This window comes from Neomonachus schauinslandi, chromosome 9, assembly GCF_002201575.2.
Source record: "Neomonachus schauinslandi chromosome 9, ASM220157v2, whole genome shotgun sequence".
In the NCBI taxonomy this organism is placed as follows: Eukaryota; Metazoa; Chordata; class Mammalia; order Carnivora; family Phocidae; genus Neomonachus; species Neomonachus schauinslandi.
The window spans coordinates 60,205,691-60,228,290 of NC_058411.1; the positions used below are offsets into that span (position 1 = coordinate 60,205,691).

Consider the following 22,600-nt stretch of genomic DNA (forward strand, 5'->3'; position numbering starts at 1 on the left):
TTTCACTAGGCATTTTTATTACCAATTTGTGAAGCAGCAGCTATGAGAAAAGTGGTAAAAGTATATCAAGAATGGATCCAGCAAGAAGAAAAACCTTTGTTTATGCAAGAACCTGAAGAAATTGTGATCTCTTCTTCGGACTTACCTTGTATTGACAATGTCACAGACCATGTTATTTCAATGGAAGAAGGAGAAAAGAGAGAAGAGGTAAACTCATAAGACTTAACATATTTTAGTATAAGTTTAATAGATTAGATTTTCACAAAAGTGTAATAATATGTTGAGATACATATACTTAATAAATGGGAAGTTAAAGATACCTTTTTTTTAAAAATTTTATTATGTTATGTTAGTCACCATATAATACATCATTGGTTTTTGATGTGGTAATCCACGATCCATTGTTTTCATATAATACCCAGTGCTCCATGCAGTATGTGCCGTCCTTAATACCCATCACCAGGCTAACCCATCCCCCCTTCCCCCTCCCCTCTAAAACCCTGTTTGTTTCTCAGTCCATAGTCTCTCATGGTTCATCTCTCCCTCCAATTCCACCCCCCCTCATTTTTCCCTTCCTTCTCCTAATGTCCTCCATGCTATTCCTTATGTTCCACAAGTAAGTGAAACCATATGATAATTGACTTTCTCTGCTTGACTTATTTCATTTAGCATAATCTCCTCCAGTCCCATCCATGTTGATATAAAAGTTGGGTATTCATGTGTTCTGATGGCTGAGTAATATTCCATTGTATATATGGACCACATCTTCTTTATCCATTCATCTGTTGAAGGGCATCTCGGCTTAAAGATACCTTTTAGTATATTTTGCAACATAGGTAATATAACAGTTAACCACAGTACCCTGTCCTAACGCTCTTTGATGTCACAGCTTTAAAAAATTACTATTGAGATTGTATACTGATTGTTTAATTCATTGTGTAGATCAAAATTAGATGCCATTTTAAAAGGTGTAATATTTGAGACTGATAGGAGGATGGCAGAGTATATGCAGATCCTGAGCTCACCTCTTCCCACAAACACAGCAAGACTGCAACTACATAAAAAGGAACTCTCACTGAGAAAGACCTGGAGACTAGGAGACCAGCTCTTGCACAGCTAAAGATAAAAAGAAAAAGCCACAGGGTGCCTGGCTGGCTCGGTTGGTAGAGTGACTCTTAATCTCAGGGTTGTGAGTTCAAGTCCCATGTTGGGCATAGAGCTTACTTAAAAAAATTAAAAAAAAAGAAAAGAAAAAGAAAGGGGAAAAAAAAAAGCCACCTTGAGAAGGGTAAAGTGTGGCAGAGATGCAGTCAGGTTGGGAACCAAACCCCCAGTCTGGTGACCCACAAGTGATTTCATGTCGCAGGCCCAGAGATCCTCCCTGAGGAGCAAGGGATTTAAGCACCCTGTCATACATCCCCGCTCTGGAGATCGGCACAGGAAAAATGAGACCCCCCCACACACACACACAACATCTGGCTTTGAAAATCAGCAGAGCTTAACTTTAGGAGCTTTTAAAATCATTGAAGCTTATACTGGGACAACCAAGGGGCTATAGGAAACAGACAGTGCTCCTAAAGGTCCCACCCACAGTCTCACACACTCTGAGATCCAGTACAGAGACAGCGGTTTGCAGAGCTTTGAGTTTGAGATGTACACGAAGGATATTTTTTGACTGAATGGAAAGTATACCAGAGGGAATCAACAACTGGGGAGAGGGTACAGAAGAATGGATCAGTGATCTGGAAGACAGAATGGTGGAAATATCCAAGCTGAGCAGCAAAAGGAAAAAGAATTTTATATAGATAGGGTGAGGGACTTATGGGGCAACATCAAAAGTATTAACATTTGCATTATAGGGGTCCCAGAAGAAGGGAGTGAGAAAGGGGCAGAAAACTTATTTGAAGGAAAAACAGCTGAGAACTTTCCTAAACTGAGAAAGGAAACAGACATCCAGGTTCAGGAAGCATAGATAGCCCCAAATAAGATGAACCCAGAGATGTCCACATAATAATTAAAATAGAATTTTAAAAGCAGCAAGAGAAAAGCAACTTCCATACAAGGGAACATTTACAAGACTCTCAACTGAGTTTTCCCCAGAAACTTTGCAAGCCAGAGGGAATGGCATGATGTATTTAATGTACTCAAAGGAGAAACCTACAGCCAAGAATACCCGGCAAGGTTATAATTCAGAACTGGAGATAAAGAGTTTCCCAGACAAACAAAAGTTAGAGATGTTCATCACCACTGCACCAGCCTTATAGGAAATGTTAAAGTGACTTCTTTATGCAGAAAAGAAAAAGCCATAACTAGAAGTAAAAAAAATTATGAAAGAAAACATTTCACTGGTGTTAAAAAGTAGGGGAGGGACAGTAGAGTACTCCCCAAGCTGAGAAGACACTTTGAGACTGGAAATCAAAGAAGGCAACTCCATATGGTTTACTGAGTTTTATTCAGGGTAGCTTATTGATGAGGTGATTAGGCAGATGAGGATCCATGTGCTGTACAGCTATCCTCCACAAAGTCTAGACCTTAGTCCGTAGATTTTATAGAGCAAGAGATGTGCAGAAGGGCATTACTATGTGATCAGAGGGTTCACATGCACTTAATTGACAGCTGACCTTTTAATTAGATTGTGTGGTGCCACCTGTGCATCAGAAAGGAAAAGACTGCATCATCTCTAACAGATTCATGGGCAGTCAAAGCAAGCTTCCCCCGTCCCAGCCTTGGCAGGCATTTCTAACATATGTATCTTAATCTCCAAGGGCCTGGAACATGCAGCCCCAAGAGAGGTCATCAAGCAAATAAGAACAAGATGGAGGGCCAACAGTGGAGTCAGTATTGTCAGCACTTCTACAACTGGTAAAAGCAAACATATAATAAAGGAAGTAGGTCAGTCACTTAAAAAGCTAGCATGAAGGTTAAAAGAAAAAAGTAGTAAAGTCAACTATATTTACAGTAACTAGGTAAGGGAAACACAAAATTAAAACATGTAAAATGTGTCAGACACATAATATGTGGCGAGGGGGAGGTAAAAATGTAGTCCAGTTAGAATGTGTTTGAACTTAAGTGACCATCAACTTAAAATAGATGACTAACACATAGGGTGTTATACATAACCTTATGGCAACTACAAACAAAAAACCTGTAATGGGTACACAAAAAATAAAGGAATCCAAGCACAAAACTGAAGATAGTCATCAAATCACAAGAGAAGACAGCAAGAAAGAAGGAACATAGAAGAATTATAAAAACAGCTAGAAAACAATGAACAAAATGGCAGTAAGTACATACCTATCAATAATTAATGTACATGGACTAAATGTTCAATCAAAAGTCATAAAGTAATTGAATAGATTTAAAAAAAAAAGACCCATCAGTATGCTGCCTACAAGACACATACAGACTGAAAGTGATGGGATAAAAAAGATACTCTATGCAAATGGGAATGATCAATAAAGCTGGGGTAGCAATACTTGTATCAGACACGATAAACATTAAAACAAAGATGGTAGAAGAGAGAAGGGCATTACGTAATGATGAAGGGAGCAGTCCAACGAATATAAAATATATGCATCTAGCATGAGAGCATCTAAATATATAAAGCAGATATTAACAGACATAAAGGGAGAAATTGACAGTAATACAATAATAGTAGGCAACTTTAACACCCACTTAACATCAATGGATAGATTGTCCAGACAGAAAGTTAATAAAAAAATAGTGGCTTTGTTTGAGACATTAGATCAGATGGACTTAAGCAAATACGTACAGAACATTCCATCTAAAAACAGAATACACATTTTTTATAACGCAGATGGAACATTCTGCAAGATAGGTCACATATTAGGCCACAGAACAGTCTCAGTAAATTTAAGAAGATCAAAATCATATCAAGCGTCTTTTCCAACCACAATATTTATAAAACTAGAAATAAATTAGAAGGAAAAAACTGGAAAAAACACAAAGACATAGAGAATAAACAACATGCTGCCAAATAAGCAATGGGTCAATGAAGAAATAAAAAAAAAAAAACACCTTGAGGAAAAAAAATACCTTAAGGTAAACAAAAATGAAGACAACATTACTAAATCTTTGGGACCCAGCAAAAGCAGTTCTAAGAGAGAAGTTTATATAAATACAGGCCTACCTGAATAATCAAGAAAAATCTCAAATGAACAATCTAACCTTATACCTAAAAGAACTAAAAAAAGAAGAACAAAGCCCAAAGTTAGTAGAAGGAAGTAATAAAGATCAGAGGAAAAATAAATGAAACTGACTAAAAATACAATAGAAAAGATTGATGAAACTAAGGGCTGGTTCTTTGAAAAGATAAACAAAATTGACAGAACTTTAGCCAGACTCGTAAAGAAAAAGAGAGAGGACCCAAATAAAATGAGAAATGAAAAAGTAGTAACAACCGATACAATAGTAATACAAAGGCTTATAAGAGACTACTACAAAAAATTATATGCCAACAAATGGGACATCCTAGAAAAAGAATAAATTCCTAGAAACATACAGTATTCCAAAACTGAATCAGAAAGAAATAGAAAATCTGAACAGAACAGTTACTAGTAACAAAATTGATTTTGGTAATCAAGAAACTCCCAACAAACAAAAGTCCAGGACAAGATAGGTTTACAGTTAAGTTCCATCAGGCATTTAAGGAAGAGTTGATACCTGTTTTTCTCAAACTTATTCCAAAAAACTGAAGTGTAATGAAACCTTCCAAATACATTCTATGAGGCTAGCATTACCCTGATACCAAGACCAGACACAGATGCTATAAAAAAAGAAAACTATAGACCAATATCCTTGATGGATATAGATGCAAAAATCCTCAACAAAATATTAGCAAACTGCATTCAGAAATACATTAAAAGAATCATTCACTATGTTCAAGTGGGATTTATTCTGGGGATGCAAGGATGGTTGAGTATTTGCAAATCAATCAACATGATACACCATATTAACAAAAGGAAGGGTAAAAACCATATGATCATTTCAATAGATGCAGAAAAAGCACTTGACAAAATTCAACTTCCATTTATGATAAAAACTCTCAACAAAGTGGGTTTAGAGGGAACATATTTTAATAAAGACCATATATGAAAAACCCATGGCTGACATCATACTCAATGGTGAAAAACTGAGAGCATTTCCTCTAAAATCAGGAATAAGGCAAGGATGTCTACTCTTACCACTTTTATTCAGCATAATATTGGAAGTCCTAGCCATAGCAATCAGATAAAAAGAAAAGGCATCCAAATTATTATTATTATTTTTTAAATTTTTATTTATTTGATAGAGCAGGAACACAAGCAGGGGAGTGGGAGAGGCAGAAGTGGGCTTCCTGCCGAGCAGGGAGCCCAATGCAGGGCTCGATTCCAGGACCTGGGATCATGACCCGAGCCGAAGGCAGATGCTTAATGACTGAGCCACCCAGGAGCCCCAAAGCGTCCAGATTATTAAGGAAGAAGTAAAACTGTCACTATTTGCAAATAACATAGGGTTATACATAGAAAACATTAAAGATTCCACAAAAACTGTTAAAACTAATAAATTCAGTAATGTCACAGTATGCAAACTTAATATACTGAAATCTGTTGCATTTCTATACATTAATAACAAAGTAGCAGAAAGAGAAATTAAGAAAACAATTCCATTTACAATTGTACCAAAAAGAATAAAATACCTAGGAATAAATTTCACCAGTGAAGTGAAAGACCTGTACACTGAAAACTGTAAGACACTGATGGAAGAAATTGAAGAAGACACAATGGAAAGATATACCATGCTCATGGATTGGAATGATTAACATTGTTAAAATGTCCATACTTTCCAAAGCAATCTACAGATTCAGTGCAATCCTTCTCAGGATACCAGTAGCAATTTTCACAGAGCCAATATTTCTAAAATTTGTATGGAACCACAAAATACTCTGAATAGTCAAAGCAATCTTGAGAAAGAAGAACAAAGCTGGAGGTAATTCAACCTATACTGTACACTTCCTGATTTCAAACTATACTACAAAGTTGTAGTAATCAAAACAGTATGGTAATTGCACAAAAAGAGACACAGAGATCAGTGGAACAGGACAGAGAGTCCAGAAATAAACTCACCCTTATTTGGTTAATTAATTATTGACAAAGGTGGCAAAAATATACAGTGGAGTAAAGACAGTTTCATCAATAAGTGGTGTGGGAAAACTGGACAGCTACATGCAAAAGAATGAAACTGGACCACTTTCTTACACCGTACACAAAAATAAACTCAAAATGGGTTAAAGACCTAAGTGTAACACCTGACACTGTAAGACTCCTGAAAGAAAACATAGGTGTTAAGCTCTTTGACAGCTGTCTTAGTAATGTATTTTTGAATCTGCCTCCTCACGCAAGGGCAACAAAAGCAAAAATAAACGGTCGGGACTACAACAAACTGAAAAGTTTTTGCATAGCAAAGGAAACCATCAGCAAAACAAAAATGCAACCTATTGAATGGGAGAATGTATTTGCAAATGATATATCCAGTAAGGGGTTTATATCCAAAATACATAAAGAACTCCTACAACTCTACACCAGCTAAACAGTCTGATTAAAACATGAACAGAGAATCTGAATAGACATTTTTCGAAGAAGCATACAGGGCCAACAGACACATGAAAAGATGCTCAACATCACTAATCATCAGGGAAATGCAAATCAAAACTACAGTGAGATACCTCCTCACACCTATCAGAATGGTCGTATCAAAAAACAAAACAAAACAAAACAAAAACAAGTGTTTGTGAGGGTGTGGAGAAAAGAGAACTCTTATGTCCTGTTGGTGAGAATGCAAATTGTTGCACTCTGGAAAACAGTTGGCGATTACTCAAAAAATTAAAAATAAAAATACCATATGATCAGGAAATCCCCTTCTGAGTATTTAGCTGAATGGAAACACTAATTCAAAACGATATATGCACTCCTGTGTTCATTGCAGCATCATTTACAGTAGCCAAGATATGGAAATAACTAAGGTCCCATCAGTAGATGAATGGATAAAGAAAATGTTCTCTCTACACACACACACACACACACACACACACACACACACACACACTTAGACATTACTTAGCCCTGAGAAAGAATGAAATCTTGCCATTTGTGACAACATGGATGGACCTAGAGGGCATTATGCTAAGTGAAATAAGTCTGGGAAAGAGAAATACCATATGATTTCACTTATATGTAGTTTATAAAAAAATAAATGAAAAATAAAATAGGAATAGACTCATAAATACAGAGAACCTGCTGGTGGTTGCCACTGGGGTGGAAGTTGGGAGAGAGATGCGAAATAGGTGAAGGGGGGATTAAGAGCTACAAACTTCAAGTTATAAAATAAGTCACAGAGATGTAAAGTATAGCATAGAGCATATATTTAATAGTATTTTAATAACTTCGTAAGGTGACATGGTAATTACACTTATTGTGATCATTTTGAAATGTATATAAATGTTGAATAACTATGTTGTACACCTGAAACTCATACAAATACTGTATGTCAATTATACTTCAATAAAAAAGGTGTAATATATAAAACTGTGGTACTAGATAAAAATTAATGTTGTAGTACATATTTCTTAAGGATGATTACCAAACTACAGTTTCCCCTTACCTGTCTTATTCTAGGAGTTGGGTACTTACAACAAACCAGAATATTCTGAATTCTTTCTTGGAAAGTTTTGCACTATTGCACATTGCAGCATAGAAAACATCCTTAACTGCAGAATAAACTGGTCTGTGATAAGAAAGGCTGGAGTTTACTCATAGAGGAGAACAGATGAGGGAAGACAGAGTGGAAGTGAAATTTGGGTACCTGGTATCATTTATTCTTTAAGTGTAAATTAATTCTTGTCCTTCAGTTTTTTAATCCTTGTCATAGGCCAGGTTCTAACCAAAAACGTTCCATGCTCATGGATTAGAAGAACAAATATTGTGCAAATGTCTATGCTACCTAGAGCAATCTACACATTTAATGCAGTTCCTATCAAAATACCATCAAGTTTTTTCAAAGAAATGGAACAAATAATCCTAAAATTTGTATGGAACCAGAAAAGACCCCAAGTAGCCGGAGGAATGTTGAAAAAGAAAAGCAAAGCTGGCGGCATCACAATTCCGGACATCAAGCTCTATTACAAAGCTGTAATCATCAAAACAGTCTGGTACTGGCACAAAAACAGACACATAGATCACTGGAACAGAATAGAGAGCCCAGAAATGGACCCTCAACTCTTTGGTCAACTAATCTTAGACAAAGCAGGAAAGAGTGTCCAATGGAAAAAAAGTCTCTTCAACAAATGGTGTTGGGAAAATTGGACAGCCACTTGCAGAAGAATGAAACTGGGCCATTTCCTTACACCATACACAAAAATAGACTTAAAATGGATGAAAGACCTAAAGGTGAGACAGGAATCCATCAAAATCCTTGAGGAGAACACAGGCAGCAACCTCTTCGACCTCAGCCGCAGCAACTTCTTCCTAGAAACATCGCCAAAGGCAAGGGAAGCAAGGATAAAAATGAACTATTGGGACTTCATCAAGATAAAAAACTTCTGCACAGCAAAAGAAGCAGTCAACAAAACCAAAAGACAGCTGACAGAATGGGAGAAGATATTTGCAAATGACATATCAGATAAAGGGCTAGTATCCAAAATCTATAAAGAACTTAACAAACTCAACACCCAAAGAACAAATGATCCAATCAAGAAATGGGCAGAAGACATGAACAGACATTTTTCCAAAGAAGACATCCAAATGGCCAACAGACAACATGAAAAAGTGCTCAACATTGCTCAGCATCAGGGAAATCCAAATCAAAACCACAATGAGATACCACCTCACACCAGTCAGAATGGCTAAAATCAACAAGTCAGGAAATGACAGATGTTGGCCGGGATGCGTAGAAAGGGGAACCCTCCTACACTGTTGGTGGGAATGCAAGTTGGTGCAGCCACTCTGGAGAACAGTATGGAGGTTCCTCAAAAAGCTGAAAATAGAGCTACCTATGATCCAGCAATTGCACTACTAAGTATTTACCCCAAAGATACAAATGTAGTGATCTGAAGGGGCACCTGCACCCCAATGTTTATAGCAGCAATGTCCACAATAGCCAAACTGTGGAAAGAGCCTAGATGTCCATTGACTGATGAATGGATAAAGAAGATGTGGTATATATATACAATGCAATATTATGCAGCCATCAAAAAAAAAAAGAAGTCTTGCCAGTGGATGGAACTAGAAGGTATTATGCTAAGCGAAATAAGTCAGTCAGTGAAAGACAAGTATCATATGATCTCACTGATATGAGGAATTTGAGAAACAAGACAGAAGATCATAGGGAAGGGGAGGGAAAAATGAAATAAGATGAAACCAGAGAGGGAGACAAACTATAAGAGACTCTTAATCTCAGAAAACAAACTGAGGGTTGCTGGAGTGGAGGGGGGTGGGAGGGATGGGGTGGCTGGGTGATGGACATTTGGGGAGGGTAAGTACTATAGTGAGTGCTGTGTATTGTGTAAGACTGATGAATCATAGACCTGTACCCCTGAAACAAATAATACATTATATGTTAGTTTAAAAAAAAAAGTTGGGGAATGTGACACTGACGCATATTTTACTAAATCTGGATAGGAGTGATTTGGTAATTTTTTTTTTTTTTTACCTTGGTGTTTAATCTCATCAGTGGATTAACAGGATATTAACATAGGAATGAATAGGCCACATTCTGCAGGGATTCAGTGAATCAATATTTGTATGTGCATATGTATAATATATATATATGTAGAGCATCCTTCCCTATTTCTAAAAAGAGAAAAATGTAACTAAGGAATGTAACTAAATGAAAAAAAAAAAAAGAAATGTAACCAAATGTAACTGAGAAATATAATTGAAGTAAATTAAATTTACCATGTAAATTATGAAATAATTATAGTTCTGTTTTTTATGCATCAGTTAAAACATCCAATTTTTGCATCAATCTAGAAAATAAACCTATCAGTTTAAATAATTTGTTTTCCCCCAATTTTTGTCATAAATTTATGCCTTAATACTGAGCTTACCCTGTATCATTTACTACCCTTAAATAAAAATGATACATACAAAAATAATACATCTACATACCTAATTAAATAAACAGTGGAAAGGAGGGAGAAAGGAAAGAAGGAAGCTACAAAAGCCTGGTGATGTAAGTGTGTTTTATAGATAAAACATGTTGACTACTCAAATCCTGCAGCTAGTTTTATTATTAGAAATGTGCATTTTTCAGAATGCCAGCAACTCTTGCTAATGGCATGAACAGCAAAAAAAGATAATCATTCACTGATTTATATTTCTGATAAGTTTAATATATATAAAAATGATTTAAAATTTGGTTTTTTTTTTTTAAAAAATTTTATTTATTCGACAGAGGGAGAGATAGCGAGGGCAGGAACGCAAGCAGGGGGATTGGGAGAGGGAGAAGCAGGCTTCCCGTGGAGCAGGGAGCCCGATGTGGGGCTCGATCCCAGGACCCCGGGATCATGACCTGAGTGGAAGGCAGACGCTTAACGACTGAGCCATCCAGCCCCCCCCAATTTTTTTTTTTTTTTTAAGATTTTATTTATTTATTTGACACAGAGAGACACAGTGAGAGAGGGAACACAAGCAGGGGGAGTGGGAGAGAGAGAAGCAGGCCTCCCACTGAGCAGGGAGCCCAGTGCGGGGCTCGATCCCAGGACCCTGAGACCATGACCTGAGCCGAAGGCAGACGCTTAACGACTGAGCCACCCACGTGCCCCCCAAATTTGGTTTTAATTATAAAATGGAGTTAAGTTATAGATTCAGATAGTGGCTTTTTATTCTCTTAGTGTCCATGGGACATTTGAAAGACGTGGAATACAAGACAGTTTCTGTGTGTGCAGACAGACTGTCATGCATCTTGTGGTATGTTTAGCATTCCCTGGCTCATCCCATTAAATCTCTGTGGTATTCTCAATTTTTGTGACAATAAAACACTCTGAGAGTGCCCCGTAAAACATGGTAATGTCCATATGGAGAACCAGTGTTGGAAATAGAAACATGAAAAAGACTTCTTTTCTACCTTCACATAACTTACAGTTTAGCAAGAAGACAAACATGCAAAATAAGTATTACAAAAGAATACTGCTATGCTCTTAGAGTGTGAAAGACGGAATCCCTAACTCTGCTTAGGCTTAGGGAAGGCTTCATGGAGGAGGTAGTATAATATGAAGTGCAGGTAACGAAAGGGAAAGGAACCACATGGTGTGAATAACATCTACAAATATGTGAGAGACCCTAAATTTTACATCTATGTATATATATATATATTTGGCTATAGTAAAGAACAGGTGGGAGAGAGTGCTAGAAATATGAGATAGGCAAGAGCTAGACTCTGTTCAGAAACTTGTATGCCTACATTGTAGCGACTGGGATTACATGCTAGATAGATACTGGAAAACCTTTGAAGAACTATAAATAGAAGAATGGCATGGATAGTTCTATATTTCAGAAGATCATATCAAGCTGAGAGTGGAAGATAGGTTGGAGGCCAGCCTGGAGGCAAGGAGACTAGTTAGGAAATATTAGCAATGTTCAAAGGGAGAGAAGTGCCAGGACAGTGGAATTACAGTGGAAATATAAGGAAGAAGACAGATAAAAGTTTCTTTGGTGGTAAAATCAGTAGGTCTTGATGATTAATTGGGTGAGAGAAATGAGGAATTGGAGGAGTCTCAAGTTTGTTTCTTTCGCAACAGGGTGTAGCTGGAATTCACACATGAATAGAATTTTTAAAAATGCGAGTTTGGTGGTGGTGACTATGGTGGCCAAAGGGGTTGGTAAGGATGGGAGGACATGGTTAGTAAACTTAACTTTTAAATATTTTGAGTTGGAGCTGTTTTTGGGTCATTCAGGAAGAAATGTTCAGAAGATACCTGATCATAGGAGTATGAGGCTTAAGAGAGGAGTACAATATACTATTGTATATTGTATTGGCTATGGAGACGGAGCTGATTTCAGTACTTTGGTAATAGCAGAGTAGTTTGTATTAGACTAAACGTCCTGCATATTACAATTATAAGCTCTAGACAAAATATTTTTAAAAAAATGAACTATTTGAAAATATTGGTGAGTGACCACAAGCAGGAAGAAATTAGAAAGAAAGTTTAAAAAAAGGGAACAACTCTGAGTGAAATGTCTGCTTTTGTGGCTTTTCACCTGAGGGAACTCCTTAGTCAGCAAGACTTTTGACAGCTAAAACTCAACCAGAAAGATGGAGTCTTAGGGGTTTGAAGTACCTAATATTCTTCTCTGAGTAATTAGAATTTTAATACTCTAAAGTAAAATAAATAGAAGCTATTTTCTATTGTTTTATTTAAGTTGTTTGGTTTCTGGCATTTACTTTAGAACAAAATTCATGTTTTACAGAATTTTAAGTAATACCGTTCTTAAGTGTGTAAGTTACAGAAGGGAGGTTTATACATTAGCTACATAGAAAAATGTCTCTGTATATAAAATGATAAAATTTCTGTCTGACCCTTATGGATGATTTTTTATTTTCTTTATATTTTATTAATGAGAAGAACCTTTTTTACATATATTGCTTTTCTAATGAAATGAAACTCTATTCTGAGAAGATGCTTAGCAGAAGAACCCATAATTTCCAGTTTACTTCTTCAGCTTACTGTCTTGTTGCAGCATTCTTAATGAAATATGAAAACTTGATATATTTTTTAGGAAGATGGGGCTGATACTGCTGATCATGTTCGAAATTCCACTTGGGCAAAAAATGGCACCTACCAAGATGTTCTTCATAACGCCTCCGAAGAAGTCACAGAACAAAACATACGAGCTGGTACCCAGGCAGTTTTGCAGGTGGTTCACTTTTTGGTTATTTAAAAAAAATACAATAAAGTAATTATTAAATATTTCAAATATATGGTTCAGTATTTGTACAGTATAATTTTTTAATAAACTCAACACCCACATTTAATCAGTTTTCATTAACAAATACTAATTTTGTTTTTTCCTTAACTTTTACTTCCTGATGTATATGTATTGATAAAAATTACATATTATTTTTCTAGACAATTGCAAAATTTATATAAATTGTGTCATGGTGTACTGTCATCTGGTACTTTCTTTTTGCATTAACCATTATGTTTTTGAGTTGTGTTGTTGATACATAGCTGTAGTTCATTCATTTTAGCTACTTTCTGGTATTGCAATTCATGACTATTTCACATTTTACTTATTTTTCTGTTGATGTTTTTTAAGTTGTTTCCAATTTCTCATTATTCCAAAGAGTGCTACGCTGAATGTACATTCTTATGTATGTATTTCTTTTGCACATGTGGGAGAATTTCCTTAGGATATATACCCAGAAGTGGAGTTACTGGGTTGGAGGAGTTGTACATTATCATCCTTACTTTACTGTTATTGCCAAATTGTCTTCCAACATGATTATAATAATTTACATTTCCTTTAGTAGTGTTTGTGAGTTCTTATTTCCTTATATCTTCCTTCTTTACTTATAGAGTCACATTTTAATTTTTGCTGCCCCAAATATGTGAAATTTATTTCATATTTTTGTTTCCTTTTTTTAATTTGCTTTTTTTCATCAGTACTGAAATTGAGCATCTTTTTATGAATTGCCTATTCATATACTTTTCCCCATATTCTGTTGGGTTGTCTTTTTCTTGTTGATTTGTAGGAGTTCATTATAGTCATTCATTTTTTAAATCAGACTGTTCTTGTCAAGACCACATGTGACCTCCACATTGTTAAATCAGATGTACATTTTTTCTTTTCTTTTCTTTTTTTTTTTAAGAGAGAGAGAGCATGTGCACAAGTGGAGGGAGGAGAGGCAGAGGGGGAGGGAGAGAATCTTAAGCAGGCTCCACACTCAGCACGGGGTGTGACGTAGGGCCTTATCTCATGACCGTGAGATCATGACCTGAGCCGAAATCAAGAGTTGGATGCTTAACCCACTGAGCCACCCAGGCGCCCCAGATGTACATTTTTCAATCCTAATCTTACTGGATTTGTCAGGAGCATTTTATAGAATAGACCATTCCCTCTTTATTGAAACTCTTCTTCACTTGTCCTTCTGAATAGCATGCTTCCTGTTTTTCTGCTAACTCACTGGCCACTTCTCAGAATTTTTTACTTAATTTTTCATATGTCCCTAACCATTTCATTGTTGAAGGGCCCCAGATCAGTTCTTAGATCTCTTTTCTACTTATTCTGTGGTTCATCTCATCCATTCCTCTGGCTTTAAATGTCATCTATATACTGCATCATCTACAATTTTATTTCTAGTCTGAGACCTCTTGTCTGAATAAGAGTTTTTTGTTTTTGTTTTTAAGATTTTATTTATTCATTTGAGAGAGAGAGAGACAGGGCACAAACGGGGGTGGGGAGGGTAGAGGGAGAAGCAGACTCCCTGCTCAGTGGGGAGGACCCTGAGATCATGACCTGAGCTGAAGTCAGACGCTTAACTGACTGAGCCACCCAGGCACCCCTGAGTCTTAAACTCAAATATTCAAATGCCAGCTTAACATCTTCACTTGGATATCAAATAGACATTTCAGACTTGACATGTCTAAAACTTCTGTTCTTGCTCAACAAACATGCTCTTCCTGCAATTTTCCTTGTTTCATTTATAGCACCTGGTTTCCAATTGTTCAAGCCATCTTGTTTCCTGATTTTCTTTTACTTTTAATTAATTAATTAATTTTAAAGATTTATTGATTTATTTTAGAGAGGGAGGGATCGGGGGGAGGGGTAGAGAGAGAGAGAGGGAGAGAGAAACCCAAGCAGACTCTGTGCTACGTGTGGAGCCCAACACAGGGCTCCATCTCACGACCCTGAGATCAGACGTGAGCCAAAACCAAGAGTAAGATGCTCAACTGACTGTACCACCCAGGTACTCCCCTGCCTTCTTTTATATCCTACATCTAATTTGATAACACATCCTGGCCATCTTCAGAATGTATGCTGAATCTAACTATTCAACATTTACACTACTTCTTATGTCCAGGCCTCTGTGATCTTTCATCTGGATTATTGCAGTAAACTCCTAATTAGTATCCTTGCTCTGCTCTTGCCCACTCATCACTCTGGCATATTCTCAACACGGTAGCCAGAGGGATTCTATAAAGTGTAAGTCAGATCATATCATTTTTCTGCTCAAAATCCTTCACTGGCTTTGCATTATCACTAAGCATAAAAGCAGAAGTCTTTCTAATGGTCTATAAGGCTTTACATCATTGCTCCTCAAGGTATGGTCCACAGACTAGTGCTGGCCCACAAGATAATTACAAAATTGAGACTAAGAGTTTAGAAACTAAGTCATCTAATATCTCTTGATTTTGATGGTTTGCATTTATATTTTTGTATGTCTGTTTTCATTTCCTTTTTCTTATTCATTTTTTTTTTAAGGATTTTATTTATTTATTTGACAGAGAGACAGCAAGAGAGGGAACACAAGCAGGGGGAGTGGGAGAGGGAGAAGCAGGCTTCCCGCGAAGCAGGGAGCCTGATGTGGGGCTTGATCCCGGGACCCTGGGATGATGACCTGAGCCAAAGGCAGACACTTAATGACTGAGCCACCCAGGCACCCCTTATTAGTTCATTTTTATTGTATTTTACAATAGGATTGGTCTGCGAAGTTTGCGGGGAAAAATATATTCTTTCACCACTGGCAGTGTGAGAAGTTCTCCACATGCTCTGGTTCTGTTTCTCAACATCATTTCCCAACTGCTTCCCCACTTCTTCACTTCATTCTGTACTCCTTGCTGTTCCTTAAACATGATAGGGAGGCTGTCAACTCAGGTCCTTTAAATTTGCTTTTTCTTTTGTCTGGAATGCTTTTCTCTCAAATTGCTCATAGTAATGTCCTTATTTTATTTCTAATAATTTATTTATTATTTATTTGTGCCTCTTGCTTTTCTTGGTCAGTGTTGCTAGACTTACAGTTACCTCTTTTCACTATTCTAAAGTTAGCTTAATAGTCTTTTTTCTCATTTTACAACTATGTTTTATTATGTAATTCATCCAGGGATTTAAATCAGGATTATGGGTATAGAAGATGTAAATATCCTAGCTTCACAATAGATGAAATGTTCCATACCTCCAAAGTATCTTTGAGAGCCTTTGTACACACCTGTCACCATTATAATTACTTTGTCTTCAATAACAAAATATAATGATTTGATTATAATAGTTCTTTAAAAACTTTTCTATAATAAAAGATGCATATTAATGGCACCTCATTAGTAGTACTATAATATGTGATCTATTCATTCAGTTTGTTACTACTAAAGCAGATAAACACACATAGACTATAAACATGAAAAGAGTAATAGATGGTATTGAACATCTTATTCTGAAAATTCTTCTTAATTTAGGTATCCTCTTTTATCCTAAATTGTTTGTATTTTTTATTGTTTGTTTCATTTTATGGCAGCAATAGAGTTATTATATTAAAGCTCTCAGTTTTAAAAAATGCTATTTTTCACTTGGTTTCTTTTCCTTGGGTGCCTAGTAGTGATTTTATATTTGTCTAGATAAACATAAAAATAAAATGGTTTAATGGGTTTAAATTTCACACGTCAAGCTAGTGGTAGAAATAGGATCAGAATTAACCTATAGTCTTACGCTTTTAAGTTCACTGTAGATCACCTAGTGATCAGCATCTGAATTTATTTTTTTTAAATAAATTTTAATTTTATAATGAATAGCTAATGATGTCTTTTGTCTTAGGTGTTTATTATAAACTCATCAAACATATTTCTTCTTGAACCTGCAAATGAAATTAAAAACCTTCTGGATGAGCACACAGATATGTGTAAACGCATTCTTAATATTTATCGGTTCATGGTTGTACAAGTATCAATGGACAAAAAGACTTGGTAAAAAATATTTATCCTTTATTTTTTTTTAATTGTGTATATATAATTATAGTAATTTTTAGAGGAGTAGTGTCTGTGAACAGGGCTTGTCGCAATATTGTAGAGGCTTCTATTAGCAAGTAACTATTTTTTGTAATAATTATGATGACAGTAGTAGTCTCCACTTTATCTTAGACACCTTTGATCAGCCTTCCTGGATTAGTTTTCTAAAGTGGACATATGATGCCCCTCCCCCCCGACCACTCTCAGGAATGAATACATGCGTGAATAAATGAATTTATGCATGTGTGAATAAAAGAATAAGTAAATGATTAAGTGTGTGAATGCCTGATTTCTCAACTTGGCATTTAAGGCCATGTACAGTGAGGTCCCTGCCTAATTTTCTGTCTTTCTCTCAAGCCTAAACTCAACCCTGCAGAATGGGATCCAGCTCCGAGCTTTACCAGATTGCTGTTTCCTGTGCACGTTCTGAACTTTTTTTTTTTTTTTTTAAAGATTTTATTTATTTATTTGACAGAGAGAGACACAGTGAGGGAGGGAGCACAGCAGGGGGAGTGGGAGAGGAAGAAGCAGGCTGCCTGTGGAACAGGGAGCCTGATGCCAGGCTCGATCCCAGGACTCTGGGATCATGACCTGAGCCGAAGGCAGGCGCTTAACAACTGAGCCACCCAGGCGCCCCCATTCTGAACTTTTCTGTAGAATTCTTGCCATCTTTTTCTGTTGTCACAGTAACTCTTTAGATTCCACCTTCCTTTTTCCACATATCCTTACTTACAATTTTCCCCCCACTTCTTTTCAGTATGTATTTGTACCTTTGTTTTAGTTCTTTTCAAAATTGTCTGAATCCTTAAAATACTTGTATAAATGTCTGTTTACCTCTGAATTGAAAGGCCCTAAAAAGTATGTCTCTGTTGTCTTTGTTTTTATGTTTCCTACATTCTTAGGATAGTATTTTATATATTATTTGTACTCTATAAATATTGAATTGAATGGAAAAATAGGCCTTTTGGGGAAAAGAACAGTTCTTCAGTTTTTGTAAAAATGATACATGTTCATTGTAAAAATCAAACAAAGAAAAGTTTTAAAAAGAAAATAAAAGTTGCCCCAAAACTCATTCTCTGGAGGTAATCATTGTTTGCCCTTTGGTGAACATCTAGTTCACCAAACCATTTATATAGTCACATAGTATTATGCCATTTGTATGTGCCATAATTTTCTTAACCAGTCCCCTTTTGATGGATATATAGTTATTTCCATTTTATTTTGGGGTGGAGGGAAGACAGTGATCATCTTTATACATACATAATTTTTCTCCTTTGACTTATTCTTAAAAAGTGGAAGTACTTAGTGAAAGATTATGCCTAGTACATGTTTTGCTGCATATGAAAAAAATGGCTTTATTTTGAAAAAATTCTTTATTAGCAGTATTAATAGAGTTACATCAGGAAGTATTATTAACTTAATTGGAACACTTTTCGATGCCAGGTATGTTTTTAAGCACTATACATGCATTTTCTTTCTTAATTCTTGTAGCACCTCTCAGGTGGATAATATCTCCATTTTATGTGGTTGTTCTTAGGCACAAAGAGATTAGTTCATTTATCTTTGTTTACATAGCTGAGATTTGAACTGGTCCTTCAGACTGCAGAACCTAGGTTATTATTATCCAGTAACCGTACTACTTTGGACCATTCTTTTGTTAGTCTCCGCCCCCCCTTCCTTTTTTTTTTTTTTAATGTACTTTGCATCAGTGCTGTTGAGCCAGGTTAAAGTGAGGCCTGCTATATGGAACACAATTTTAGAATTAAAAAAAATTTTTTTATAAGTTCCCTTGAAGTCATAGCATTATGAGAGATTACTCACATATTTACATTGAATTTATTTTATTTATTTATTTTTTTAAAGATTTTATTTATTTGACAGAGAGAGACACAGCGAGAGAGGGAACACAAGCAGGGGGAGTGGGAGAGGGAGAAGCAGGTTTCCCGCGGAGGAGGGAGCCCGATTTGGGGCTCGATCCCAGGACCCTGGGATCATGACCTGAGCCGAAGGCAGACGCTTAACGACTGAGCCACCCAGGCGCCCCTACATTGAATTTACAAGATTTTATGAATTAAAATCATTACTATCATATTACAAAGTGAAAGGTTATATATGAATGAGTTTTGATTTGACCACAGGTCAGATAAGATTTATTTGGAAAATCTATACTTTATTGCATATGTGGTTGATTTCAAAAAGTTCTTCATTTCATACAGCTAAGCCAGAAGACTGAGATTACAAATGTGGCAACTTTGATTTTTATCTTATGAATAAATACGTGTATTTATTTGTTAATAAATTCAGGATATTTTACATTGAGTGATACTTTTCTATTTGATTCTGCCCTCCCTTCCCAGAAAAATGATGACTTCTAGGTCTGTGATCTCTTGCTACCTCTGCCACGTTTCTCACATGGATTGTTCCACGTCCCACATGTTGCTGTGTCTGGAATGGGCCCACAGACAAATCAGAGAGGAGGCTGTGATAGGGACTTGGGCTGGTAGTCTGGCTGTACACCCAAACTGAAATACCCCTTTTCACAAGTGGTTTAATCAGTTTCCAAATTATCAAGTGCAAATAAGGTGGTTTTATGGTCTTAATAATAAGCATCTAGGAGAAAGCGGCAAGGTAGAAATACTATTAGGATTGTCTTGACTTGGAGTACACAAGGAGAATAAAGGGTTAAGAAATGGCCAAACTTAAAAGGGTGGAAAGAGGCAAAAGAGTGATGGTCCTTGATAACCTGTCAAGATCACTGTGATCTATTAATCTTAAAAATCATGTAGTTTTTGCAGTTGCACCTGGTACACTTCTGGTTCTGTGCTTATTCTCCATATTATAAAGATGAAGAATAGATATATAGGCATCAAGGTAGAACTATATTGTATAGATAGAGGAATGTTCTTCAAACAGCTTCGTAAGGTTATTACTTGATTTTTGGGGGGTCGGGGGATGGGAGCAGCCACCACATTCTCATCTCCCAATAATGAGCTTTTGCATACATTTTTAATTGATGAGAGGGTTTTGTGATTGTAAAATGTTTTTTAAAATGGCTGGTATAGTTTATAAAATGGAATTTTAAATTTTAATATTTAAAGAATTCTAAAAATTGGAAAGATATTTGATATTTGACTTATTGAAAGATAATACATTTTATAACAAATATTAATTTTGAAGTTATTCATTAACCAAAAACAAACACATATGAGAAGGAAACATTAATTAATTTTTTTACTTTAAGGGAACAGATGCTGCTTGTGTTGCTCAGAGTCACGGAATCCGTACTGAAGATGCCATCACAAGCTTTTCTACAGTTCCAGGGGAAAAAAAATATGACCTTGGCAGGTCGACTTGCAGGACCACTTTTCCAGGCAATAAAAATAAATAAATAGATAGATAAATAGATGGATAGATACGTATTTTTATAAGATTCATTGAGCCCTGAACTTGTTACTTGGGGGAAAAAAAGCTTTAAATCAAAGATCATTTCATATTAAAGGAACTTTTGTAGAACTAAATTTAAAGTTGCTTATCTAAATAGGCTATTTGCCATGCATAGAAACTCACAACCTAGTATAAGAGTGGAGGAAATACCAGGTCTATGTAAAGAGTGTTGAAACAGGCTGATGATATTTAACTTTTTCTCTTGTGTGGCATACTTACATGATTGCAAAAAGCTGCCAGGGAGCTTCATGAGTAATGGCCTGATTGTTTGCTTTATGAGTTTCCAAGTCTCTGGCATTGTTAGAAAAACAAAACTTTCTTTTAAGTTGTTCTATAGTAATGAAAAGTAGTTAATAATCAAGAATCTTTCTTATCATGCTGTTCTGTAAGACTTCATTCACTTCTCTATTTTAAGTATCAGTGGTAGTTTGAATATACAAGAATTATATATTGTGTTTTCCAACCTGAGGATAGAGTATTGACTTTAAATGTATTATGGATTCTTTGGAAATACCAAAATAATATGTTCTTAAGATGACACATTAAATACAAATACATGGATAAAATGGTTCTTAATATCAAAGATAAAAAGCTACTCAGATCTAATTCTTGGCCATAAGTATAGTCATTCAAATCATTTTTTAAAAAATATTCTTATGCCTAAAATTTTATGCTAGTAGTGAATAATCTTTTGAAACCAGTTACATTTATTATCTAAACTCCTCTTAACTTCATTAGCCCTTTTTATAAACATTTCCCAATTGTTAGAACTAACCCAATGTTGAAACTATAGGAAGGCAAAATTTTAGCTTGCTATGTAGAATAACTTTTTTGTAGTATAAATGTTTCAAGATAGAATAGAGAGTCACTAGTTTTTACTGTTCTATACTGTAAACTCTGTTCATTTCATCTTGCATTTAATGTATAAATTTATGTGAATTCCTTAGTAAAATTTAGAGTTAAGCTTTTGAAAAACTTTTTACTATTCGCTTCTTCAATAGGAGGTTATATCTTCAGTAGAAATCCCTAAAATCTCAGGGGTAATGGCTGATCAGTAATTTCTGCCCTCAGTGAATAAGTTTTATTCTATGATTGGATATTTTACAAAATGCCTTTAATTCTTCTGGTATCTTCAAAGTGAAATTTAATTTTATTCTTTAATTTACATACAATTTTTCAAAAACATTTCATTAAGTATATCTGCAGTAACTTGTTTTTAGAATATTCAAATTATATACTGAGTTTCATCCTCAATTTGAGAATGTAGGTTTTGGTCAGTTTAGCTTAATAAGCATTAGTAAATAATTCAACATAATAATTTCAAATTTTTAATAGTGTGGAGACTTTTCAAGCAGCATTTATTTAACATTAATGTAATACAGCATGAAGGATAGTTACAACTTAAGGATATTTCTTTTCAGTTTTGATAAGTTGTCCTAATTGCTAGAATGTTGGGTGTTAGCAATTGTTGAAGTGACATTTATAGTAGATACTAATGATTGCATGAATTCCTTTATAAGTATTATGTACCAAGAAAGGGTCATGGATACTATGTGATTTAAAATTCTGCTTGTTCTTAGGGTTTTTTTTTTATGATTGAATATCTGAATTTGAACGTATTTCATTGTAATTTGTTTGTCTTTATAGACTCTTATCGTTGCCTGGATCAAAGCAAATCTTAATGTGTACATCTCTCGAGAACTATGGGATGACTTACTCTCAGTATTATCGTCATTGACCTATTGGGAAGAGTTAGCCACTGAGTGGTCGCTGACTATGGAAACTCTAACTAAAGTTTTAGCAAGAAATTTATATAGTTTGGATCTCAGTGATTTACCATTGGATAAGCTGAGTGAACAGAAGCAAAAAAAGCACAAAGGGAAAGGTAAGAGTTGTCCACAGAGATGCTCCCCATAAATTTGTTTAAATAATTTGGTCTGGGAAAATCAAGCTAGGGAGACAGGTGACGGTAAAAAATTATGTTTTCTCTTAACTGTTCCCTCCTTCATTTGCCCTGCAGATTAAAAATTTTCAACAATAAAACATGTAGGTACCTTGTAATTTTTCTTGAAGAACCTTAAAATCAGTAATTTTGATGAGAAATAAAGTGTTCTATATATATCTAGCTAAAATTTAAATAATTTATAATCTTAAATATTTTAT

General features: G+C 35.5%; 1 protein-coding gene across 4 annotated transcripts in view; it reads left to right on the plus strand.

Annotated features, from left to right (window-relative positions):
• The window catches only part of RALGAPA1 (Ral GTPase activating protein catalytic subunit alpha 1), a 247,730-nt gene that overhangs the window by 68,024 nt on the left and 157,106 nt on the right, over nt 1-22,600 (plus strand). For all 4 annotated transcript variants that reach the window (XM_044918201.1, XM_044918202.1, XM_044918204.1 and 1 more), the window contains exons 11-15: nt 10-207; nt 12,774-12,911; nt 16,803-16,951; nt 20,235-20,364; nt 22,085-22,322. In XM_044918201.1, the coding sequence (XP_044774136.1) occupies nt 10-207; nt 12,774-12,911; nt 16,803-16,951; nt 20,235-20,364; nt 22,085-22,322 (853 nt within the window). The remainder of the gene's footprint in view (nt 1-9; nt 208-12,773; nt 12,912-16,802; nt 16,952-20,234; nt 20,365-22,084; nt 22,323-22,600) is intronic.